At 36.7% G+C, this 27,879-nt stretch overlaps 1 protein-coding gene across 13 annotated transcripts in view; it reads right to left on the reverse strand.

The window, feature by feature from the left end:
- The window catches only part of DLG2 (discs large MAGUK scaffold protein 2), a 995,744-nt gene that overhangs the window by 570,392 nt on the left and 397,473 nt on the right, over window positions 1-27,879 (reverse strand). For 7 of the 13 annotated variants that reach the window (XM_057396722.1, XM_057396721.1, XM_057396731.1 and 4 more), the window contains one exon: window positions 26,576-26,656. The exons of the other annotated variants lie outside the window; for them this stretch is intronic. In XM_057396722.1, coding sequence (XP_057252705.1) covers window positions 26,576-26,656 — 81 coding nt within the window. The remainder of the gene's footprint in view (window positions 1-26,575; window positions 26,657-27,879) is intronic. 13 annotated transcript variants of the gene reach the window in all.

The raw sequence follows: 27,879 nt of genomic DNA on the forward strand, positions 1-27,879 counted from the left end.
CCTGACTATATAAACTGGGGGCAGTTACCCGGAAGGGCTAGATCACTGCTCGGTTGGGCTGGGTATCGGTCGGTGGGTGGTGATCGGCTGTATTTCTCTTCCCTTGTCATTTCCCTTGTCATTATTATTATTGGTAGCAGCAGCAGTAGTTTGTGTTATACCTTAGCTACTGGGCTGCTCTTATCTCAACCCATGGGAGTCACATTATTTTGATTCTCCTCTCCATCCCTCCAGGAGCCGGGGGGAGGAAGGGGGGACTGAGAGAGCGACTGCGTGGTTCTGATTTACAACCAGGCTTAAAGTGTGACAAGGTGCCACTGTGTTCTTGGGATATTTAAGGGAAAGTCAGCTACCCTCAACTTAATTGGAGAATTCACCCAAAGGCTAAAAAGAAAACGGTATGACAGAGACTTAGGAGAGACTGCATGTAGGTATATCTGGTACTCGTACACATGAGGTGGCAAAACCATCTTGCATAGGCCACCTTAGCTTACAGCCAGTGTTGAGATTAGAGGAATGCTGCATAGTATGATTACTTCTGAGATTTGCCCCCAAGCCTTGTTTGCCAGGTTGAAGTCTCCTTCTCAGGTCTTTTCAAGCCTCCTTTGCCATTAACGGGAACTATACAGGAGGTATTGATGATATTACAAACTCACTAAAATGTTTCTAGAGGAAAAGAATATTTAACTAGGAAGGTATGATCACATCTTTGTATGAGTCAGTGTGAAAAGTGAAAAGTGTGAAAGAGTGAAAACTCATTACAATCACCATTTGCACAAAGCCAGTCTGATTGGCTCAGCAGTTGGAAATAACATTCATTGTTTTCATATAGAATGTAAATCTATACTCAGGGTAATTTCAGTCTAATGTACAAAGTGCAACATAGATTCTCCTTTTCTAGAAGTGCTTGATTGTTGCAGTGCTAATTCAGCTCCCCTAATTCTATAGATTGAACAAATGCAGTCAAAGCTTACTTGAGATAACTGACATTAAAACAACTGTGAGGGGCAAAAAGCAAAAATGATAAGATGTCTATGAGGAATAATTTAATCCTTTGCACAGATGCCTTAGCATGCAAATTAAAATTAAGCTACAGTTTCTGTAAACCAGTGCCTGCCAATATTTTATAAACATATCAACTTATTATATTACTTCCTCAAATCTGTACTTGCTGTGATAATTCTTAGGATAAATTCAGAGCAGAATTTGTAGATCTTATCGGTTTTCAGTTAGTTGCACTAATTAACTGATGATAATATGGTATCAAATAGTAGTAGAGATGTTACATTAATAGTTGTTCAAGGACTTTCATGGTTTTTACCTAGGATTTCATGAGACAACCTAAATAAAACATGACAGATAGAATAGCATTGATTTGGGGGGAAACTTCCTTTTTGGAAAAACCTGTAAATTAATTTGTACCTGCTCTTTGTAAACTCTTTGAGATAAGGGAATAAATATTTTATTTTTGTCTGTAAACAATAGAGAAATACCTATATGGTCATATATGATAATGAAAGAAAAATAACTGCAAGATTCAGGTATAACAGCTGACATCAACATTATCTATTATCATCAGATAAGTGACCAAAAGTTTCTACAGGTGTAGGATTTCCTGTATCTATTTAACAAATGGAAAATTAAAATATACAGAGGTATTTTTAATAATAATGTCACTAAGCATCTCTCAACTGAAGCAGTACCTAGAGGTGTTCACATTAATTTCTGCAGACTTTATACCAATCTTCTGACCATTTCTGCCACCCATTAACCACAAGATTCAAATGGCTACTGTGTCCCATATTTGTGTGCTCCACAACAAGAAAGATACTGGAACAAGCTCAGTGGAAGGCCAAAAATATGATTAGGGACTTGAAGAACATGACACAGAGAGGCTGAGAGGGGTCAAGTGTTGAATATGTCCAATGATGGAAACTTCACAGCACTTGACCAGAAAAGGCTCTGGAGAACCTGATCCAACTTTGAAGCTGGATGTAACTTCATAATTCAATGTTCTTTCTATTTTGACTGGGCATTGGACCAGACAACCTTCAGAGATCCCTTTCAATTATTATATGACTTTCAGATTGAAGAATCATAATTTGTCTTTTTAGCCTGAAAGATTAGATTTGGTGGATTTTTTTTCTTTTACAAGGAAAAGTTATAAAATCACCTATTCAGCCTAGGAAAAAAAAAAGTCTTTGGCAGTGGAATCTAAAATCTGAAGATATCTCTAACTTTCATTCATTGAGCCTATGTCCTTTGAAGATACATTTCAACAATAGTATCACTGGTAGTGATATCGTCATAGCATAGCAAATTATTCATAAAGACTGCAAAATTTTATAATGAAAGAAAATTACGGGGGGGGGGGGGGGGAATTGAAATTTTCTCCCTTTGAGTCTGTCTCTGAGTCACTGGAAACACTGGCATTCAAATTTTCCAAGTCCTGCCAAAATGAGGAAAAAACGAAAGATTATTTGCATAAATTATATCCTGCGAGGTATGTAAACCAAAGAAACAGGCTCCTGCAGAAAGAGTTGCCTGTATGAATAAAGTTTTGCAGATTCTTCTAACAGCAAGTGAATTCTGTTTCCGAACACGAGCCAATTAATGAACCCACAAGTTTTGCACCACTGCTTTTCAAGCAAGGCAATATCTCCTTAGAGAATGGAGATCTGTAGTATTTGTAATGCAGATGGGGCACTTCCCTTAATTCCCAGATGGCCCAAATCCAGGTTTCCATGCATGAATTGGAGTAGAAGGAGGAGCCTTACCATGACCTATAGAAGCTTATTTTATCTGTTGGCCAGTACACGTTATACTTTCTTTTCTATATTCAAGGCAGTTCAATGCAATTTATAGATGCTTGAGACTTTTCTACACACGTTGGCTAATGTAGCACCAATTCTGATGAACAATACAGACCCTAGTATAACAATCAGCACTCATTAGTTTGTGTAAAACTAAGCTACAGGTAGAAATCATCAACAACAAAAGTAAAAGTTCTAACAGGAATGAAGAATAGAAGAGCCTTAATGAAGAGTCGCAATCTAACATGTCAGCACTGTGCTCTTTTTTGGCCTGGAGCTAGAGAGTTTAGCTGAGCTACAGAAATATCATTAGTGACTAGTAGTACAAATAATGAACATTTCCTGCACTACAGCCAACCCTCTCTTTTCCAGATTACAAAGGCTGTTTTCCTTGGAGCAGACATTTTATTGCCAACCACTACGAGACCTACACAGGATACAGCCTCAGCTGTTGGCAGAAAGGGTTTAACAAATATGTGCATTTATTTCTTTGCTGTCCCAATGCACCTGATGGTGGAAGAAAACCAAGAGCTATCTGACCCCTGTACACCGAGCATGGAATGATGTTAATGCTGGACAACTTTATGGAGCACCTCCAGAAGATCTGGCAGACGACTGCACTGTGTGATGCAGGAATGACCTCTGCAAAAACTCAGGCTGGGGGAAAAATGAAGAAGGCTATGGTAGACCTGATATCCCAGGGCTCCAACCATGCTTGCCTGACACTGGGCAAATCCATACCTGCGGTGATGACATTTAGCTCCATCTGCCACATGGCTCTTAGCTTGAGTTTCCATGCACTCGGCCTGCTGCCAGTGCAAAGCCTGGAGTGTTGCCATGTGGGAAGGAGGAGCCTGTTACACTGTGAAAATTGCTTTCATATCTCCAGAAGCCAGCAGGGAAGAGCATTAGCTGTATCTGTTCCATTCATTATTTCAAAAAACGTAAACATGAAAAAAGCTTAATACCCAGAATCCCTTTTTTACAACTACTGCCATCTTAATACTCAATATAAGCCAATTTATCTAGGTTAAGGGTTAAATACTGCAGTAAAAAAAAAATTGAAAAAATAATGTATAAAATAGATAATTTTATTTAAAATATTTTAACGTTAAAAAAACATTTCTTCATCAAAAATAGTGTAACAAGGTAGAAATGTCAAAAAACAGGGATGAAAAGGAAAGAGCATTTACTGATGTTTTGTTTCATGCTTTCATTTTCTTGCAGTCATGATGAGTAGAAACTCTCTTTTAAAAGGAAAACAAAGATTCTTAAATCATCATACATCTCCATTAGCTGGGGCAATTGGAATAAAACAGAGAAAATAATTTGGGATGTGCATAAAAGGTACAAAAGTCATCATTGCTATGGGATAAGAGGGGAAAAGTACAGATTCAAAGCAGAATATTCAAGACTGTGGCAAAAGGGACTTCTCTGGTGTTTGTGCTTTAATATATTCATCGTAATTAAACAAAAAAAGAGGCTTGTATTTTGAATGTTGTAACTTAAGTGAGCCCAAGTCAAGCAGCTGCTTTATTAGCTCAGAACTCAAAGAGAGAGACAGGAGGAGTGTAGTTGGTGTCAAATGCCGCTGGCATTCCATCATATTTATAAGTCTTAATTTACATATATGCACCTACTTGCACTTATAAGTGTGAAGGTCAATTATTGAAAGCATAATTAACATCTTACTGCCAAAAGCTATTAAGCTATTTAGGCAAAATTAAGATTTGAATAACAGAACATAACTAGATACTGTATTAAAGAATGAGTAATAAAATTTAGGATCTGAAAAACTTGGCTCATTTAGAATATTGTGTGTTTCAGGAAAAGAGAGTTTAATGAAAACAAAAGTATTAGAAATTATTGCATTCTCTAGCATAGCTAATTAGCACGAAAGAATCTTGAAGAAAAAGGTCTACTAAGTAGAGATATTGCTGTATGACTGCCTCTGAACAACGAGGAAAGGTGTGGGGGAATGTTTAGAGGCAACTTTTTAACACTTGCAAGGAGGTAACCAAGAAAGCGGAGCCAAGCTCTTTACTCAGATGGTTGGTGGGAGAAAAGACAACAGTTATAAACTGAATTGGGAAAGACTGTGAGATCTCAGTCCTTGGAGGTTTTGAGGATGTAACTGGATAACCCTGAGCAACCTGCTCTGATTTGAGTGTCGACCCTGCTTTGAAGCAGGACAGAGACCTTACATGGTTCTTTCCAGTTTAGCACTTCTGTGACACATATGGTGATGGTGAAGACTAAAATCCATTCTGAGATTTTGATATTGAAAGAAAGTAAATTTTTGCTACATGCCTGTCTTGAAAACCAGAGCACTAGCAGTATTTATAGTCACAACCTCTAAAGCACTTCTCAGAAACAGTAAATGAGCTCTGTGGTGGAAAGAAGAAACAAAAAACAAAGGCCTATATCTGAGAAGCTGACTGAGGAGTAGGCGTTTAGGCAAATTAATTCCCATACATTCATAATATAACTGTATCGTGTTTATTGTCTTTAAAAAATCTATATAACCACTAAAACCTCATAAAGTGGGAGAAAACACAAACTAATGAACAGTGAGTGATTAAATAAGTATTTTATTTTTTAAAGAAAAAAAAAGCTGAATTTAGATGTGGATATCTTTCCAACTCAAAGCCTATTCACAAATTCAAAATTAAATTATCCATAAAGTTTTGTTTCTGCATCTTTGGAGGAACATTTAAGCATCTTTCACTTACTAAGTAATCTCTCTCTGGCACATGGCACAGCTATTTTGGTCAACAGGATGCACTTGTGCTGGCAAATAAGGAACACCAATTTTGTCCTAAACATAAAATTATATAAGGATGTCAGAAGTACAAAGACTGATGTCACAAAAAATAAAGGGCATTGCTCACAAGCCATGGAAAGCAATGAATCACTACAGTTTGGTGTTTTCAGAACACAAAACATAATGGAGTAAATCAGGAGTCTGGATGACTGAAGTGGAGAGATGGCTATTCTGGATGGCTTCATTCAGTTATTGCCAGTCAGTGCTTTGTGTCCAATGTCACCTGGACTATTAGAATAGAACAAGTAAAGATGCATCATTGTCCCTGGCAATTCTGAGGAAAAGGACAACGTATACTTTTATCTACCAGGGATTCTAAACCTTTTATAGAGAACTCTGAGAGTAAGCTACAGCAGCAGTTGCACATCTTAATGCAGTTCACACACAATTTTTTGTGCATTATAGTCCATTCTACCAGAAGACCCCATAGTCATGACTAAGGGATGTATTTTCTTTCCAAATATCACTTTTTCAAGTAATCAAAAGAAATTTTGTACACCTTTTGGTCAAAAAGATTATCTGAACAGCTGAACTGCTGAACTGGTGTGTGATTTTAATAGAGAGCCATGATTGATGATTATTATGAGTTAGCCTTTCAAACTGGGGAAAAAAAAAAAAGGCATATTTACCTCTAAAATTAATACTTTAAAAATATATGGATAGTTACAGCTGTTAAAAAATCCATATATACACACTTTCCAGCTAAACCGAAAGCTTTTTATCTATTCTTATATCAATCAACTAATAAAATATTCTCATGTTGATTTAAAAGTCTATGGTATTATGGCTGCAGCTGATGTTCAGGTTAATGTATCAGGAACTTCATAGTGGAATATAAAAACACTGCAGAGCAACCATGTGAAGGATCCCAAGAAATATATTGTTATAGCTGGTCCTTTGGAAGCTTAGAAAATGCACATAGTTACAAAACAGAGATTTTCAGTTAAATGAAAATTAAAGAAAAATATGTGCTTGCCCTAGATTTTATGGAAAACAGGTAAAAAAAAATTGCTAAACCCGATTGAATCCTCTGTTGAGCTTACTGCTTTGGCTGACAAAGATAACTGTCAAATGTAAAATATTCAGACTTCTGAAAGGCCATTACATGAGAACCACATAGAAAATTAGCACTATTAAATAGCATTAAAGCCTAGATATAACAGAGAAAGAACTGACTGGACAATAAATAGAAAAAGTAGTCAACAGTGGAGTAACATGATTTGAATGAAAATATCTCTTGTAGAATTGCAGCTATAGCAGCAAGTCTTGCACTACTGAACCATTTCATTAAGTGGTCTGAGATATATAAAAGTGCTTCTGATGAAAATCAGGATAACATAACAATTGGCATGGTTGAGAACACTGAAGACAGAGCTGTGGAGGTTCATTCCCCCAGAATGGATGGGTTTCATGTGACCAAATAAACCTTTCTGCTTGGCAGGTACCTGAGCTAGTCCCCTCACTGTAAGAGCCACTTTTTGTAGTCAAAGGAGAGAAACGGGCACTTTTAGGTGCCTGTGGCCTATGATAGTTCGGATTAGTAACACCCTAACCTCCATTGATCCTAAAGAAAATACAGGCTGACTCATGACATTGTAAATTTTCCTAATTAATTGAAAGGATGTGTTTCAGCTTTCAATATGGATGCTGGAGAGGGACTCTTCATCAGGGACTGTTTACAATAGGACAAGGGATAATGAATTTGAGCTTAAACAGGGGAAGTTCAGGTTAGATATAAGGAAGAAGTTCGTCCCTGTGAGAGTGGTGAGACACTGGAACAAGTTGTCCAGAGAAGCTGTGGCTGCCCCATCCCTAGCAGTGTTCAAGGCCAGGTTGGACTGGGCTTTGAGCAACCTGTGCCAGTGGAACATGTCCCTCTCCATAGCAACAGCATGACTCTAGATTATTTTTAAATCTCTCTTCCAATCCAACTCATTCTATGGTTCTATGCTTATTTTGGGAAAAAAAAAAAAACAACAAACTTAATCCCCTGATACACATTTGAAAAGCAGTCGGCCCAATAAGTAGCAAAGGATAATACAGAACTAATCTTATTTCAGTATAGTGCACCACAATTCCAACACAGGGATAGTGCATAAAATTACATTGTCTACATTTTAATAAGGACAAGACATAAAGAAAGAGAATAAAGAAATTATTCAGAAGACAGGGAAACACTTTCTTTGAGTGAAAGGCTAAAAATCTGTTTAACTTTCCGCCTGGTGACTGAGAAGTGATTTGAATTAAGTGCTTAATATACTAGAAAAAGCCATAACAAGAACCACTGACTGTAAACTCTTGCCAGACAGCTTCACACTGGAAACGTGGTACAGGCTAATAATGGGGAAAGCAACCATCAAAACAAACTGTCCAAGGAAATGATGGCTTCTTTGTTACGTGATGCCTTTTAAGACTGGAGGCCCTCCCTGCAGGGAGATAGAAGTCTTTGAAATACAAATGTTCTTTAGTCCAGTGCAAGTTAAGGTTTAAGGCAATGTGACTAAATCTAATCTCTCTCTGAGCAGCCTCCTACCTCCTAGCCTTAAGCTCTCTGAGTCTTGTTTCCTGTGGATTGATGAGTGGAGAACAAGGATCAGGCAAGTACATATGTACTGCCCGTGTTTCACTTCTGCCACAAGATCTACGGGCACCAAATCCCTGACTTTACATGTGAACACATTTCTTCCCAAAAACATTTAAAAAGGCCCTCTGACAAACTGGTGCTTTAGCAGCATGTGCTGAAGCACAAAGAGAACAAAAGCAGAGAGAAAATCTGCAATGAAGTATATAGATGGGTATACAAGAAGCATTAGGTTATGTGAATCTCTACACAAAGGAGCACATGGAACAGTGACAAGTGGGAAAACCCCTGTGTTTGCATCAGAGCAAACTTGTTAGGTTGTCAGACCAGGAAGATTTGCAAGAACTGCCATGGGGACGCAGCAGGAGCCTTTCACTCCCTCCATCAGTACTACGCTGGCATTGGATGTGATGTTAAGGACAGCATCATAATTCTGGACACTAGCACTGCTGAAAGGAAATGGATAGCGTTTTCTGACAGGTTTGTCGTTTTAATCCCAGGGCCCTGGGTAATACTGATTTAAAATTTAAATTTCATCAGTTGATTTTCCTGGCACTTTCACTTATTTTACTTCTTCCTATGAGTTACATGCACTGTTCAAATAGCTGTTTGATTCTATCTCGGATAGCTGTCAGATGCATTTCAGCGCCTGGAAATGTTTTCTATATATACTTATGTCTCTCCAAGTTCTTATGATGATGACATTACCTGTTAGTATGCATTAACTTACAGAGACAGAGGGATATTTAAATTACATTGTTATCTTCGAGGAGATAGCTAGGCACAAAGAGATGTGATTTAAGTTCCACATGGATATTAAAATTTTTCATTTTAATGGAAATGATAACAAAAGTTAATACATACAATTAGTCATATACTTATGTATATTTCTATGTTGATTCTTTTCTGTTGTGTAGTCATTACAAAGATTGGCAAATGGGAATCCTGAAATGTTAATACAAAGAGCTATGCTGTTTTTGTGGATACCAAAAAGGAAAGACTGCAAAGCAGGAGGCTGAAAATAAAGAGCGAGTTCATGCCTCTCCAGTCTGTGCTTCCAAAGATAAGCCATTTCAGCAGAAAAACTTAACACCTTTTCCCCCTGCTGATACCAATACCCACTCTGTTACCCAAGAAACACATTCCTCTGCACTGACTGCCTAAGATATTCACTAAGAGGACAGGAACCAGTTTCTTCCTTTGTAGCTTATCAAGTCTCTTAGAAAGAGGGGTGGTTTTCCACTGATTCTTAGAAAATCACTCCTTCAGACTGCATGTAGATAATTTCATGCTTCTCAGCTGCTATAAAGAATGTGTTGGTTCATAGCATGAAACCTCAGAATTATATGCTGGAAATAGATCTATCTTATGCATACAATCCTTACTGTTATAGGATCTGAAAATTATAACAATAACAGGCAATATTCTTTACAAGTAATATTGCTTCTAAAGCACTTGGGCCATTAAATCTTAAATCCTTAAATATAAAAAACATGCTTCAGAAAAAGGTCACATTAATTTTATGAACAAATAAATGGTTCCAATGGAAAGAAAAGTATGGCAATAGGATAAGAATGAAGAACATTGTAATATCTTGTATAAGAAGAAAAAAAAAAAAGTAAAGAAAAAAAGCACTGTAAAGTATACAGATCAGGAAAAGCATGAGATAAAAAGGAGGTGATTACAGAAAATGCACTATACCATCTGGATAATGTTTGACATCAGCAAAAGCAAACAAGAATCTGAAGGAATACATGTTCCCAATTATACATAATGTATCATAGCTAGTATAATGAAGACTTCTGTAGTTAAGGTTGGTTTCTAATTTCTGTGCTATTCCCCACTTTTCAGTTACTTGTAATATATTATTTCCTTTTGGTGGCATCATGTCCTTAGAATCACAGGGTGGTTTGGGTTGGAAGGGACCTTAAAGCTCATCCAGTTCCAACCCCCTGTCACCGTCAGGGACACCTTCCACTAGAGCAGGTTGCTTCAAGCCCCATCCAACCTGGCCTTGAGCACTGCCAGGGATGGGGCAGCCACAGCTTCTCTGGGCACCCTGTGCCAGCGCCTCAGCACCCTCACAGGGAAGAGCTTCTGCCTAAGAGCTCATCTCAGTCTCCCCCCTGCCAGTTTAAAGCAATTTCCTATTGTCCTGCCCCTTGTAAAAAGTCCTTCTCCAGATTTCTTGTAGCCCCTTCAGGCACTGCAAGCTGCTCTAAGGTCTCCCCAGAAACTTCTCCAGGCTGAACCAGACCAACTTTCCCATCTAGTCTCCAGAGCAGAGCTGCTTTATCCCTCTGATCGTCTTCATGGCCTCCTCCAGACTTATTCCAAGAGGTCCAAGTCCTTCTTATGTTGGGGGTCCCAGCACTGAACACAGGACTGCAAGGGAGGGTCTTACAAGAGTGAAGTAGAGGGGGAGAATCACCTCCCTCAACCTGCTGATCACACTTCCTGTGATGCAGCCCTTTCTCTATGGCTAGTATATTAGAAAGTTCCTCTCACTAGTGTCTCCTGAAAGTGTTTCACACAGATGAAAGATGATACCAGAAATACCACTGGAATAAAGGGGACATGACAAATGAAAAGACATTTTGTCCATTTCCACCAATATTTTCAGGGTATCAGACTCAATATTTGAATTTCTTTTGGACCTTTGAATAATTATATATAAACTATACTAAAATATGAGACAGTTTTGTTTTATTAATTGCCACAGTTGTTTCTGAGTATTAAGTGCCTGAACAGTCCCATTTTTTCTGGCAGAGGCACTGGAAGGAGAATCCAGTATTTCATCCTGAGATGACCAATGGCCTAGACAGGCTGAAAGCTGGATGGAAGTTGCTGTTAGAAAATACTTTGCTTATGAAAATAATTTGAAAAGGTTAAACACTTTATTCCCATGTCTTAGAATAGGGAACGAAACGTAATTTTGGCTATATTATATAAATTGGTCTAGCCGATAGACTGAGAAACTGCATTTTTAATTTATCCTTGAATCCTCACTAATACGAATATTAAATCATTTCTCTTTTTCAGTTTATCCAATACATACAACAGCAGTAAATTGGAAATACTTTAATTGACTTTCCTTTCGGGAATTGCTGCTGTGTGGTTTTTATGAGCTACTTCACTATGAGCAGACGCTATTCACAAAATGAAGTGATGCATTCTGAGCTCCTTCCCAGGATTACCTAGAAATAGTAAATCTGGGTGACATTTTGTAGTTGATCAAAATCACACCCAAAGGACAGAATGACACAAACAGCAAGCAGAAATTTCCCATTAGTTGCTTATAAAACACTGCTGAGTTTCGTTGGTATCTCCTAAGTGTAGAGACTAAGATGAATGTTGCTCTTTGAACATTTTAATGCATATTAATCTGTATTCTGTGACAAATCTGGACACCATCCCCACCCCACCTCCCAAAATTTATAGTATATGAAAGGGTGTTGAAGAATATAAGAATATGCTGGCAAAAGCATATTCAATCTTCTAGGCATCTATAACCAACGTAAAAATTAAGTGTTATTCATCAGAAAACAAACTTGTAAGTACCAGGATTTAGGCAGAATGGCACCAGTTGCCTGAGTAAGCAGAAAAAGGATTAGTAAGATTTTGTCATAAGTTTTAGTCATAAGTCTGTCATAATCAATGTCCATTGTTATTTTAATTACGGTATTTGAGAGCAAAATATGTCGCAATGCCCAAATGCAATTAAATGAGAAGCGGTTTGCTCTCAAGAGAAATAAATAGATGGGCAACCAATATACTTAATTTGGGCAGATACCTTCATCAAAATCTAAAGTTTAATTTGCAAGGAACATGAAAACCTCATTTGTTGTCCACCAATGGAACGGTGGAATAGATTAAAAAGTGTGCATCTAACTGAAAATGTGACATGTTTAAAAAGACATTGATTAGAATTTCCAATAGAAGTTCACCTTACACAAAATATTTTCGTGTATGGGTTATGTGTATTTGATATGCATGCATTTCAAATTATTAGACCAATTTTCATTAGCAGTCCCTATATCAATCAGCATGCTTTTGAGTGCTAGAAATGGTTCACTCTGATTCATTTTGTGCGTCAGTATATAATTTGATGTCAGAATTAGCACTGATTTTTTTTTTTTTAACCTTTTCCCTTTCACAATATGCTTTCACTCAGGTTTGCTTGATCACCTCACCAGAGTGAAATATATATTTTGTTTGCTGCACTGAACAGTGGCAAAGATAAAATAACTCAAGAATCCTGTTGTGTTCCGGGAAAGTAAATGAAATATATGAGTGGGCAAGGAAAAGCCATGGGGAGTCAATTTGTCCAGGTTAGTGGTGGAAGAGGGGAACCGGCTCCCTTATCTCAGCGACAGTGCAAAACTATTCAGAGTTGTGCTGTACTTGGCATTGTCCTCCTCTTTGGCTCTGGTACAGTCACACTATTCCCTTGAGGTAACTTCTGGGAATGGGATATTTAACACTGTAGCATGTTCTGAATATTCTTTTTAAAGACAAGATATTCTTTGTAGCATCTGATAAGGCAATATAAACAGAGGAGCAGTATTCACTAAGTAAATACTGAAATCAGTGCAATTCTCTACTCTTTTTGGAACAACTACTGTCAGCATACTAATAACAAGATGAAAACAAATGACCAGACTAGAATCAGACATCAATTGGAAATTCTTAATCTCTCTCTACATCGTACAGTATGAAAATCCTAAGCTTTGTGGCATCAATGACTATTTTCAGGTGAACAGTTTACAGATAACCTAGCAAAGCTGCAGCATTCAGCAGCACTCCACTGAACCTAGTTTAGCACACCTTGTAAAATTTGTGCTTACTCCACAAAGCTGTTTATACTTCATTCACATTAAATAGTCAAGGACCCATACAAATGTTGCTTTTAATTTGTGGGACCCTCTTATAGCTAAGAGTACACTTGTCACTGGATTTTAAATCTGGATTCTAAGCCAAAGGTTAAAACACGTAAATGGAATTAAAACTGCATTCTCTTTTAAAAGAATGAGACAACACTTCACCAAATCCTTAGACTCTACTTTTCATCATGATGAATTGCAAGAGAACTGAGACACAGACTTCACAATGTGTCTCCTACAAACAGGCTTTCATATTTAATCAGCCACTGTCACCCTTTATTCCCTGGAGACAGTTTATTTCACATTCCTACTATCCCAGCCTACAGAGGCTGCAGGCACTTAACACCTTAAATTACAGCACAATAGGTAACTCCCTCTTAACTTTGTCTCTACATTTCTCATTATGGTAAGAAAAGTATCTATATTCCCTTCCGAAAAAAAACATAATATAAAAGTTTTTAAGAAATACAAAAGCCCAAGGATGAGCAAATAGAAAATCCATTTATTCATGATGAAGTTGACCCATTTTTTTTCCTAAGTTACTTCTGAATCTCCCTCCTCTGAATCATGCTCTGTCTTATGCCATTAGATCTACAGACAGCCATGCGCGTTAGGGATATACAGTACCATATATATTTATGGTACTCGGCCAAAATAAACAGATGGTTTGTGTACACATACTGCCATTTTCTGCTCAGCAATTCACAAAATCATAGAATCATAGAATAATTAGGGTTGGAAATGACCTTAAGATCATCTAGTTCCAACCCCCCTGCCATGGAGGGAAACGATATGAAATGCCTGAAAAGAAGAAGTTTCACTATGATTAGGACAGTTGTCTAACAGCTACATTTAGGTAAGTGAAGGATCATTTTCTCTTCCACCAGGAAGCAGAATATGAGCTTCGTTTAGCTTAAGATGGCAGCTCAAGAAATCTAGACCATCACATCTTTGCCCGTCATTTCCATTTCCATGTGACTGTTCATCTGATTCAAATTCTCAAGAGTTGTAAACGAAGTGCATACAGTGGTGGAAAATTTCTGTAATATAACCCTGTAATAAGGATGTATGACAAGCACAAGACAAATGTTTCAGGCATCAGATTAGATGATTTACATTAGTTAGGTTCTAATAAGATCAAGCCTTTAATCACATAAGTTGCCAGTTTCAGAAGCAAGAAGCCTGGTTAGTGGATAAAGTTCAGGTCACAGTGTTACAGTTTTCAAAACAGATAATTTTGCTTGATTTTTTTTTAACAGAAAATTCATCAGTAAATGGCTCTAAATTATTCTACATTATTTCTCCTTTCATTGTAAGACTGTCTCAAGTAAATAAAGTAGAAGACTGAACTCTAAAGTTGGCCTCTCTCAGCACAGTTAATATACTGAACTAAGCAACTCCCCTACCAATATAAGGTTAGTGATTTGTCTTATAGAAACAGCCAGTCTCTACATAATCAACAGAAAGAGACAGCCTAACGTAGGAAGTGTCTCTGAACCACATCTGCAAGCCTATGAGGATACGTATTTCTCTCCACTCCTAAAGAACTTTGGCCTAACTTGCACTTGAAAAGTCATATGCACCTATATTAAAATGTTTAAATTTAAGAAAAATGAGGTGGCTAATCAAATTATTCTGAGCAAATAATTTAGCTAATTTCTGAACATAAAATACAGCTAGAAACCCACTGTTTTTAATAAGTAATCTTCCAGCCCATTTAATAACATTAAATGCCAGAGACTCTGGTGTTATTTATGTGACACTTAACTTCCTAGAAATGCCTGCAGGACAGTGTAGTATGGAGTACTATTCCAAAGCTGTGAATTATTTTAAATATTTGCTTCACCAACAAAATTACAAATATAGGACTTTATGCTCTTTTGTCCTAGAATTAGCTTTAAAAAAGGAAAACATATTTATTTGCAGCAATCTAAGAATACATTGCAATAGCCTGTTTCCTTACATTTGTGTGCACCAAAACCAACCACATTGAAAAGCAGAAAGTTGATGTCAAGGGCATGAGTTCTCATGCACTTTTAAAAATAGGGCTTAAGTCAGTTTTGAGTTCTTCAATCCATTGTTACTGAAGAACCACAGACAGTTGCTTGGATAATGAATTCTTTGGGTTATTTAACTAGAATATGAGATGCTGGGTCATGTTTATCTTTAGAAGACAATCTGTTTTATGAGATCTGAAAATTCATAGAACAGCAGAAACAGTAAGAATGTCCCATATATTGATTTTTCAGGAACAGTCCCTTTGCATGAATCTAGTGAACCCCCACTTACGAAGCCTACCTTTTTCTTGAGTAATTCATTATTCAAAAAGACGTCAAACAAAGAATATTTGAAAAGACCAACAAAGTACCTTACATCTTATGGAGACAAATCTCTACAAAGGACAAGTTACACAACACACACAACTCTAGGGCATAGAGGATTTCTGCTTGACAATTAACCTAAAAATTAAGCTGGAATAATATATATATATATATATTTTACTGCTGTTTGTGGGGCCTCCTTGTGCCATATCAACCAACTAATTTCTGGTACCAAAATAGCAGTGTGCTTATGCACAATAGTTGGATGTGACTTAAGTTTTAAACTCAAAGTCCTTAGAAATTAATTATGAAGGCACAGGTTTACCAGAGAAGCCTTGGCAGCCCCATCCCTGGCAGTGTTCAAAGCCAGGTTGGATGAGGCTTGGAATAACCTGCTCTAGTGGAAAGTGTCCCTACCCATGGCAAGGGATTGGAACTGGATGAACTTTAGGGTCCCTTCCAACACAAACTATTCTGTGATTCTATGGCTAGAAAATATTATATTTGACTTTTCAAACCTGAATCTTATGTGAATTTGCTGGTTTCAGCTGCTCTAAAACAGTAAGAAAACTCGGTCCTCCTCTTTGTCTAGAGATTTTCTCATGTTAAAGAACAAAAGCTACTCTATGGATTTAGATGTGGTTCAGTCTTAACCTTGCTGCAGACTACTGTTGCATTTCTATGAAATATATTGAACACAAAACTAGGAAAGAAAGAGGAAAGTATCTTTATGCAGTTAATTTCATACATCCTCTACTGAGCAAACCATAGACACTTATTCCATAGGCGATTTATTAAAGCCCTTTTCTTCCTCTTTTCCTCCATTGCCATACCTTTTTCACATTTTTCAGACTCCCTCTTCCTTATGTGGTGCCTCTCTATAGAGTCTTTTCACTTATGTTTTTCTAATTTGCCATCCAGCTCTCATTTTCTTCTGCCCCAATATACCCACCATCGCTCCCTCTCCTACCCCAAGTCATCCTCTTTACCAATAGATATAAGCACCTGGGAGAAAAAGTTAGCAGTGCTATTAGAAAGCTAATGTAAGAAGAGAGGTTTCACTGTTTTTGATCAGCCACTTGTTCAAAAACTACCTATATCCCAGCAGCTAAAGAAGACAAGTGCTGACATTCACAGAACAACTTTGGAATTTGCTCAGCAATTACCTAATTCAAACTGCTGAATTACTAGGAAGAAGGGCAGCAAACAGTAAACCCTCAAAAGATTTTTAAGAAATATCTTGACTCAGAACTCAAGAAGTCATCTGGTTGTTTCAAAAGTCTTAGGAAGGTTTTTATACAATGTAAATGCAGGTGAAATTTCTACGTGCTGATACCAGACTCCAACCACCTCCGAATTACAATTCTCTTTTCCTTCTGTTACACTGGGGAAAAGTAAGATTTAGCTATTTATTATAGAGCTAGATTTTTTACCCCATTGTTGATTGAAACAGCCTTGTGAAAGCCCTGTTAATTCACCTGCAGAAGAAATGAAAACCAGTTATTGTCAGAACTATGAGAACCTAGAACATGTGTGGTTAACACACTTTCAGGCTGGTGTACCACCTCCTGGCCTAGGGAGAATAACCTATATCCATTACAGTGGAAACAACTTTTTTTCCCCTATAAACACGTGATACTGAGATAAAAATGGTGTTGACGTTCTTCAGAATGGACAGGGAAGAAGTTTTATCCCTTTTGTCAAGCATCTGATACACTAAGAACATGTGAAAATGTCCTTGTGGCCACTTCCAGTATGCATTTTTGGACCCCGTCTGTAAGTGAACAGCAACTCTTTTTGCACATGTTACAAAGCTCAGCGATCTTCCAAAACAAGGGTAAAACTGGATCTTGTTCAAGTTCAGTTTCCCACTGGCTTCCTAGGAATAGCACTTAAAAGCTGACAGCAAAACACAAAATCCCACAAAGACATTGCTTTATCATCAGGGGGTTTTAGTAATAATTAATTAAAAATATCAGGGTTTGTTGGTGTTTTCTTAATATACTTCGTATCTACTCTGTCCTACATTGCTTATTTTTCATTTTTCTTCTACATAACTCAGAAGCTATTTGGGAAAAGTCTGCCTTCTTAGTCTGTGTTCCTGTAGCACCTATTGCCTGATGCTCTATTTCCAAGTTTTCACAAAGCTATAAAGATAGCAGGAAAAATATTCTCTGAAAACAGTTGATTTTGCACACTTTGCTCTCATTAATGAAAAATGCCTTAACTGCTTGAAAAAGACTTTATGGGTTTGTTTTTTTGTTGAAGTTCTGGCTTAGATGTTAAGATTTCAATTTCACAAAAAGATGTATTTATGTGAATTGTAAATGCAGATTATATCATAAAACATACTTCACTAATTCTTGTATTTCATTGAATAAATAATATCTGAAAGTTGCACCATCAGCGACATAACTATCATATAAAAAGGTTATAGTGTGGTATGGCAAACAGAGACTTGGCAAGGTCCAGGGAAGGGAAGGCAAAACCAAAACAAAATGGCCAAATACTGCAAAGTTAGCAGAAAAAATAGCTCAGTGCTGCAGGAGTGAAGAGGAGAGAAAAGGAAAAGCTGAACCAAACATTAAGAATGACAGAGATGTGGCTAAGAAACAGGGGATGGTATTTCTAAGTTTGGATGCCTAAAATGTCTAGTTCTTAGTCTATAATTTCACTCTTCAAAATCAATCCCTAATTAATTTTAGTGCAAGTCACAGTGTCATAAAGTTGTAGAATTACAATTTGAGCTGGAAGTGGCCTGTGTCATGTAATTCAACTCCTTCTCAAAGTAGAACTAATTTCAGCATTAAAGCAGGTGGCTCAGAGCCTGTATTATTTTAGTAATAATTTCAGGGCCTTATTATTTTAGAAACCTTCAAAGAAAGCTTTGAAAATTTGGGATCCAGAAGTTCTGTGGAGTTTAAGATGAACAATTTCAGCTAAGAAAAGGTCAATTCTTTTGACAGAACTTCTAAGCAAAATGGAAGAATCTGGGCATTTGAAATATAGTTCAATGAGCTGAATTGCTTATGTGTAATGGGATAGAGGCTTTCAGAGGTCAGTAGAAGGGGAAGAATTGCGTTGAATATAGGAAAGGAGAGTGAGCTATATTTTGCTTCCATTTGTAAGGTAATAAAGACGTAACTGTGAGAAATGCTATCTGTCAAAACAAAACATGCAATTTTCAAATACCTATGGACAAAGTGAGACATAACTGTGCTTAAATAAGTAGAATACATTACAAGTATATGTGTGCGTGTGGGAAGATCTAAGCCAACTCATTCAAAGATAATTAAAACCTGCAGCAGTACTGAAGGCTTACATAGTAAAGAAGTTATAACATATTCTATGTCTCAACAATATACTCTGACTCGTAGAAAACCAAACCATAGTAAAAGTATAATTTTCTTAATTCTCTGGGTTTTCTCTGTTTGAATTAGACAGTTGAGTAACTATTTTTATTAAATAGAGTTAGACTAATGAGCCTGCTTGGCTCATGTTTGGCTCATGGAAGGATGCTGAATGTGCAAAGGTATCGCAATTTTCCATGGTTTATGGGATTCAACTGCTTCCTGCTGTCTAAAATTTCTACACTTTAGCTACAGATTAAATTAAACTCAGTCATTCCTCATTTGTAATACAATCAGTAACAATGTTTTTTTGGTAACAAGGACAATATATTTTTTCCCAACAAAAGTGCTATTTTTTTGTTATTGATGGTAGGTGCAAAAGCTTGGTAGAATAAACGTCTCCCACAGTAGAAGCTGAGGTCAGGTGTGTTAATCAGTTAATTCAGTTTGCTCTGTCTTTTAACCTGTTTCTTTTTGTTCTCTAAAATTCTCCAAATTATCTACTAATACCTATGTCTCTTTTAAGTACTTCTCTGAATAAAGGGTCAGAATAAAAATATGTTTTAAACTGGATTCCAATATCAAGAAAAAAATTAAACTAAATATTTTGCTTTTAAAACAGACAAAGTCACTTGATGTTATGGGAAATGCTACATTTCTTTGAACCAAGAAAGAAAAAGTAGAATTTGGTATGAGATTCCTTGAAATACAACTCTGTAGTTTAAAGATATAATTTTGTCATGATCACTTTTACCCTGGGAAATACTTTTTCAAACAACATATGAGAACTCTACTTGTAGTTGTAAACCTCCTATAAACAGTTTATATAAGCAATCAAAGGGCTTTGAGTTATCCACAGCAAGAGCACAAGTTACTAATAAAATTAAAGACTCTTTATATAGCTCATATTTCACAATTTCTTTGTGCTTTTCTGAATTGAAGATTTGCAAGTTTGAAGCAAAGAGAAAAATCACTTCAATCCTTTTTAATTGCAACTAAATAGGACAATTTTTAATAGGCAGCAGGCATCAATGTAAAGTAAATGCACATAGTACACTTTAAGATATCACATGCTTCTTTTCCAGAAAGATTTTACCATTGCAATAACTATTTTACCTTAAGTTGAATTATGACGAATTTCTGAATTTACACTTAGAGCTAAAAGAATTACATGAATCACTCCCAATGATCAGAGATATCCCAACTTTCTAACTTTAATAAATAACAACATTTTAAAGTATTTAGTCGGGATGTTGACTCCATAAGCAATAAAAGCACTTTACTTATGTTTCTCAAGGAAAACTACCCTTAGCTGTAAAACTGAAAAGATCTGAAAAAGTGAATGCGGATTATCACTTCAGGCTCCTGAAGTTTTCAGAAGCTGAGTTTCTCAGCTCCTTACTGCTGTGTGATGATGAGTTCAAGCAATAAGTTAAAGATTGTCTAATAACTTGCAAGATTAGGAAGATCGCTCTTCTTTGATTTTTTAGCCTTGGAAGCTCTGAATCAGTCTTTCAGATTTGGGAAGCACTCAACTCTCATGATAGCCAGCTGCCTATCCAACCTCAATTGGCTTTATAACTAGATAAGCCAGAAATTCCAGACAGAGTAAGTTGATGTTAAAAAAAATAAACAAAAATAAATAAATATCATGTCTGACGTGGGGGGAAAAGAAACCAAAAACCTCTTATGGAAGTTAAGAACAGTCTGATATTATAAATTGATCACATAAGCTTCTCTGTGAAAGAAAGGGAATGCAGGCGGTCTATAATTAAAACTAGCAGTTCTTAAGTTTTATTGGCTAGGGATGAGAAATAAATTTCCTTTTCCTTAAAAAAAAGGCTGACTTCTTCACAGTAACGTAAGCTATCTTTCATCCAAGTTACCAATATACATCTCACTGTTACCATGAGACAGATGGTCTAGGGACCACAGGACACATTAATGGACGTGGTCTCCTCTGGGAGGAAATACGGAGTATATACATCACTGCAGTGAGGTTGGGGTTTATCCCAGAAACCAGGGTTAGCGGATGGTCAGGACCACACATTTGCTGTACAGGAGGCTATGGGAATTTAAACTGACACAAATCATCAGCTCTTTTTGGCTTCATTTCTGAAGAATGCAGGAAGTGCCTTCATCAACTGCGCAGTTATGCAGGTACCTCTTGGAACCCTCAGGCTTTATGGGGTTTTGTACAGAAGGGACCATGAGACTGAAGCCACTGCCATCTCAGAAAACAGTTATATATGAGCTACCAGCCTCCATGGCAAATCTAATGTGAACTAACCCCCCCTAGTTTTTAAAGTTTATAGAATGGAAATAACAACTGACCCAGCACCACAGAGTACAGATGTACAATTCTAATTAACAGGAGGCTCTTCTGAAAAATGTCTGTGGTGCCTTTGGGAACAATGTAGGTCACGGTATCAATTAAAAGCAGAACAACCTCTTCACTGCCTCTGTAACACTTAACCCCAAACTATTCTGTGGCTGTAAATTAAACAATGCATTCTGCATTACGTCGCAGGAGTGAAAAAAGTAAAGAATAACTAGTTTAAAAACTAATTTCAAGCTCAGCAACTCACTTTACCCCATATAACACAGGCAAGCAGTACGGAATACTGATGTTATCACTATTTTCCTCAACTTTATTAAGCAAAATCATTACTGTATATTTGATTTTCTTTTACATTATCTGGATATAAGTATTAGACCTCTGCAGGAAAGTATATGAGAAGTACTTAATTGAGGATTAAAACCAGCAATTACCTTTGCTGCTGACTGCAAAGAAGATGTAAGATTGTTTAAGCCTCTAGGGTTCAGTTTTGGTAACTGGAAGGTTTAGTGAAAACAGTTCTATGCAGAAAAGTGGATATAGAAATAAATCATTTCAGTAAAATGTTTCTGTAGGGGCCGCTATAGACAATTCACATAATTATTTCTCTAATGTTGTATGAAATATAAATGATGACTTTGAAAGATTGTCATAAAGGCTCTCAAATTTTGTCCACTTTTGTGTTTGTTCATCTAGGAATAGCGGGCAATAACTTGTATTCATTTATATCTTTTGAATTATTATCGTTTGCATGAATTGGAGAGGAAGCAAATTCTTCTGCTCAGCTTGAGAGGTTGGGAGGTCAACTACATAGCGATGATAAACTGGACATCCTGAGCAATATCTGACAAAATCCATGTGAGAGACCACAAGGGAACATCAACTGACATCAGGAGGAAAGGGAAAACAATTTTATAGAGTGCACCTCCAACTCTTCTACTACTCATGAGTAATCATAAATGATGAAAAGGTACTGAGGGCAAAATTTGACTTTCTGGTAGCCATAAAATATTTTCAGCACAAAAATTCTTCACAGAGAAATGAGTTCATAGTTCTATAGGGGTATATAGGCAAAAAGCAAAGACTCATTTCTAAAATCTTAGCAGGGGGTAAAGAAATAGCTATGTTAATAAATATGTCCCTGAATACACAAAGGAAGCAGATATGTACATCAGAGAAATTCCACTTTAATGCAATCAGGGTTTGAGAATCAAAGTCTGCCTGTGTCCTCTACTGAGTTTTTCACATTACAATAAGTAGAGGAGCTCAGTTCCCTTTTCCCAATTGAACAGTTAAGATTATGCAAAGCATGTTAACTCCTGATTAGTGATTAGTCCTGTACCCATTGCTATAACACCTCAGTGTTAAGGACTGGAATTCCAGCATTGAAAGTTTTCAGCAAATCCAGAATGAAAAAATGGAGTTGCTAAATTCAGAGTTTCCAATTTGAGTGCAAAACAAGAGACAACAGACAATAAACCATTGCTTAGCAGTTCTCATCAGGCCTTGGCAAAAGTCTTAGACCCCTAATTACCTAGCCCTTGAATTTTATTCTTCTTTTTTTTTTTGACATTAAAACAAAGACAGACTTTGCTGCTGAATTGAACTAAAAAGCATGAGCATGTTTCTTTGGAAGACTTCACAATTGAAAAATGGACCCTTCCATCCTTGCCAAGCAGGAGAGGAAAGTCACTTTCTCCCAGTGAATGATATAGGGCAAGTAGGATGGGAATAAGCAAAGGTAGTTTATTTTAGGTCTACTGAGATGTAGATGGCAGACAGTCCCACAGCACTGAAATGACATAAAGCCCTCTCAACCAAACCTTGCTTTTTTAATCAAAATTTAGCTATTATTTGTATATTCTGGATTACAAATCAATAAAGGAAAATTAATTCAGAAATCAATGATCTTGGAAGGATTCAAATTTCATCCTCCACATGTATGCCAGGAGATGGCTGTACTGAGCTTTTTATGTGATCTGGTGTATTTTGCAGTTAAAAAATAAAATAAAAAGATGTATCTCCAACAAAAGAACAACAAAGAGAACCTAAGGACCTCATAAGATATTGCGACTTTTTTCCCTGGAGCATTATAACAGAAGAGTGGATGACAAAGAATACAAGTGTCACTTATTTATTATGAGAAGACTCTTCAAGTAAGAGGCCAAAAGCAAAATTGCAAAAGTTAGCTGCATGTAGCATGACTTCTGGCTTCTGTACAGAGTCTGACTGACTCATAATTGCATTAAAATGCAAGCTGCAAGTCTCAGCTTGCATTTTAATCTCCAGGAAAACGTAAAATGAGAAAAGCAGTGCTAGCCTCCATTCATCCATAGGAAAGAAGTAAAAAGGAAGTAAATGCTCTCATTAGACCGACTAATATGGCTCCACATTTCTTCATTTGAACTAGTGTCTGGGGAAGAAGGTGATAAACTGCATTACTTATATGAGATGAATCTCCCTCAACCGTATCATCTAATTCTACATTTCTGTGCTGAAGTAGTTTTTTGCTGATTCTGCTGGAGCAAGGAACAGGCACCTAAAAGATTCAGGGTTTCAGGTAGGAAGTACCATTAGATCATTAAGGTTAGCCTAATGTACTGCAAAGCATTAACACTAACAGTAACTTGTCTTAAATTAAAGTGTGCTATCTCAGAAAAGCATCTAATCTGGAAAACATAACAAGATTGAGATCTACCACTTGCTTTGATAATTTGTCCTATATTCTCACTGTTAAAAATGCCTGCCCAGCATTTGTTTGCTTTCACACTGGTGCGTACATGTTCTGCTTTTCTTTGCTACTCTGAAGAATCTTCTTATTCCCAGTCTCCCCTAAGGAATACACTGTCATTAAGTCCTATCTCTCTCTGGAAGAATATTTTTTTTTCTATTCTAGTCTCTTTTCTCTCTCTTGATATATATTTAATGTATTTTAAAAGCATAGAATTCCAAACCTGGCACAATATTGCCTTAACCTCACTGCACATACAAATGAAACCACTCCTTATGCTTAACTTTTAGTCCTTTTCTTTAACATTCAAAGTTCATAATACAAGCCATACTGAGTTGCCTATTCTTTCCTCTGGAACATTCTTAGTGTTGCTTATTTCCACTGTAGGGGTCTCCTCTGTGCATGCATGGCTGACACTGCTTCCTTCTGGCTGTGTAATACTTCTCTATTGGGTAATAATAATTTTGTTTCAGTGGCCTCTGTTTACGAGGCTGGACTGTAACTGGATTGATCTGTCCCACTACTGTGTCCACCTTTTTTCCTGCTTTTTCAGTCTTTGCATCATCTGCAAATTTTACTATCCAGAAATCCACGCTGCTTTCCGAATTACTTGTGAAAGTATTAAATATGTTGTCCACATCCAATTCTAAATTGTCCCTGAAAAATTCTGTGTAAAGGTAATTTCTCATTGACTAGTACTTAAGTCAGTCCTGAAGGAACTTTATCTTGATAAATTATACTGTTATTTATTTATACTAGATACAAAGTAAAATTAAATCAAGTGCCTTACAAAAAAACTTAAACAACACAGGACCATTCATCAAGCAAATTCATATTCTGAAATTAAGTTTATCTAACATAATTGCTTTGTTTTAGAACTATGCTGACTATCATGAATTTATTCCTACCATTAATTTATTCTTATGCTTACTTTCTTAGCTAAAGCCTCATTAATCTTCCCAATATTTTTTCCAGGGCTGACATAGAGCTAATATGCTGTGCAGCATTATTGGAAAAACAAAGGTAAAAATAATAGCATGATACTCCACCTCTCTAGAACTTAATATTCCAACAGATCTTTCCAGCCTCCTTTCTTAAGGCTCTAAGGTGAAAGTCATCAAGTAATTAGCCTTCTGCTTTACTTATTTTATCAGTGGCAGATGTTGTTTAACATGCTTTTAAAGATTCAGTGTTGTTTGCATAGTAGGGACACTGGATCTCCTACCACCATATGGGCTTGTTAAGGAGCAAACAGCACTTTCCTCCTACTGTGTGCCACTCAGTAGTGAAGAGGTTTCAGAGTTTTTGTTCATCTTTGCATGGATAAATGACATGATTAATTGTGACAGTGATTGACTAGTTTCATTTCTTCTTTTTGGTGTTACAAAAAAAGCAGCAAAAATTAGTTATGTGCATCCAGAATAAACCAAGAAATAAGCTTCATTAAACCTTACTCAGAGTCTTAGGAGGCAGAATTCAAGTGTCCAGATACATACTATATAGAATTCTTTTCCATTATACTTGCCACTGAATTACATCCTGGGTTACCACCTTAAGTACCACATATTTTTGGCCCTTATATTTAGGAAAAAAACCTAGACATCCTTAGCCATTATAAATGGATGTCCAGCTGGCAGAGAGCTGTGCAAGGGTCACTCAGAATCTCCATCTGCCGTATTTATCCCTGCGTCTTGCTAACTCTGAAATCAAAGGATAGCAATTTGGACATGAGAAATATATCACTTTAGACTACTTTTACCAGAAATATCCCATTAGTGTGCATTATCCTGCTATCTTAAACTGCATTCTTTTCCTCCTGAGATTGCAAAGGACCCAGCTGGCAGACAACCGAAATATCAAGTTTCTCACACATCCATTATCATAATGGCAGGAGGTCATATACTGAAAACTGAGAACACAAATGCAACATAAATTAAACTGAATATTTTGATAACAGAAGTTTATCGAGGTTAGTATCCCAGTGCAACAAAGTCACTTGCACTTTGGTTTGGAGTTTTTTGTACTACTGGTTTCAATGATAACTCTATTGAAAAATTTCTCTGAGTAAAAAAAAAACAACAATCAACCAAAAACCTTCTGCTGTCCTCTTATCTGTCAGTCTCTTCAGGTCCATGATAGCAACACTATTCAACATAAATATACCTAGTCGTCCTGTCCTGTATCCCAGGCTGGTCCTGCCTGTTACACCTCAGAGACTGATTGCATCTGTACGAGGCCAACAGAGGATAAAAAGAAATTTCAAAAGCATAACAATGAAATTTTCCTGACCACATGAGATATCAAAACTCTAGACATTTACATCTGAATTATTTGATCATTAAGAATGTCTAGACAATGGAGAGAGACAATAATTTTCAGGGCAAGATCCACCTCCATGTACAGGAGATATCCACAACAGAAGAACTGCATTAAGGAAGAGTCTCTCCATTGACTACCATAGCAATGTGGACTTCCTCCAAAAGTCAGGTGAGGCCAAATTGTTTTCCTAATAGCCCAAATAGTTTTCAGTTTGATCAGTTTGTAGCTGAGGTTTTTTAGATGCAACAGCATCTTGGCAGTCATTGAAGCATTCAATATTTTTTTAACAGGAAACAAATACTTTGTGGTCTGGGGGAGCATTGGTGAGGAAAACAATTGCAAAACTATGAAGCATCAATCCAGAAACTCTTTCCTTTCCTCGCTTATTTCTGACAGCTAAATTCACTACTCTCACCTGTGCATTAGTCCATTCCATTTCAGGAAAGGGTCCCAGCTGAAGGCCTCTACCTGTGGGATTTTCTTCCTCTTGGCCTTTCTGGAAGTACATAGAGACATCTACTCAGGATACGTTCCAAACTCAGATTTTTCATCGTGTTTGCATACGGTGCTTAGTTGTGTGGTTTGCTTCCCAGGTTGTTTTGTTGGGGCTAGGAGCTCATTTTTACTATAATTGCTTTAGGAAATAATCTGGCATGCCATCTATTCCCTTCAAGCTGTAAATTGCTGTTAATACATGTTGAATTGCCCAGAGGCTTTTTAACAAAAATGAAGTGGCATTATATTATATAATATTAAAAATGTGAGCATGTATTATTGATTATAAGTACCTATTGAACAGCTATTTATCCTTTAAGGGAGAACAAGCAAAGGATATACAGTTTACAAGAATTAACACTACTACTTTATTTCAGTTTATTTTTAGTATGCAGCATCTACCAATTTCAATACTAATTATTAGCAAATCAAGCAAAAAGGTTATAAGGAATAAATAAACGTTCTCTTCTCGGTCCACCTCTTTCTAGCTAAAATTAGGAATAACTCTGTTGCTTCTAAATTTTAAAGCCCTCTTTAATTATCACAACGAATTTGTGAAGTTTTAACAGCAGGAGACTATACATTTGCTTTTAATGAACACAATTTATTTTTTGTGAAATGGAAAATGTGCAACGAATTCAGGTTCCCACCTAGGCATTAGTCAATGCCGTTGTAGGAAAAACATGAGTTCTTAACAAACTGCAACAATACAGAAGAGCCCTGACAGTAAAAGGGAGACTTATGTCACAAGGATTACAATATTTGTTAATAGCAAAACTACCTTGCCTGTACTAATGCATCCAATAGCTTATTTTAACAGAATGTTTAATATCTACAGTACTGAAAAGCATTTTTACAAAGGCCATAGTCATTATGATGCTTCTGTAATACTAACCCTCACCTTGTAGTATATTGCTTAGGAGACTTTTTGTTTCTATATTACTAAAGAATACAAGTTTTTTAAAAAGAAGAAGAAGAAAAAAATAAATTTTCACTCTCAGCTGAAAGATTAAGTAATTTTTAAAACAACAAGCATAAAACCAGCAGGCTAACAAGTGATCCAGGGAAGTCTTGAAACACTGGTGGTCTAAAGAATGGCTACTAATAATTGCCAAAAAAATCAGGGAATAACATTTTTTAGTTTTAAGTATAGTTTAAGGAAAAGGGAGTTCTAGCCCCACTTAAATGGATTCCTGCTGTCATACAACAGTATTCTTAAGAAGT

Source organism: Pezoporus wallicus, unplaced genomic scaffold (assembly GCF_028554395.1).
Source record: "Pezoporus wallicus isolate ANWC-B61680 ecotype Strahan unplaced genomic scaffold, APGP_CSIRO_Pwel_v1 contig_13458, whole genome shotgun sequence".
Taxonomy (NCBI): domain Eukaryota; kingdom Metazoa; phylum Chordata; class Aves; order Psittaciformes; family Psittacidae; genus Pezoporus; species Pezoporus wallicus.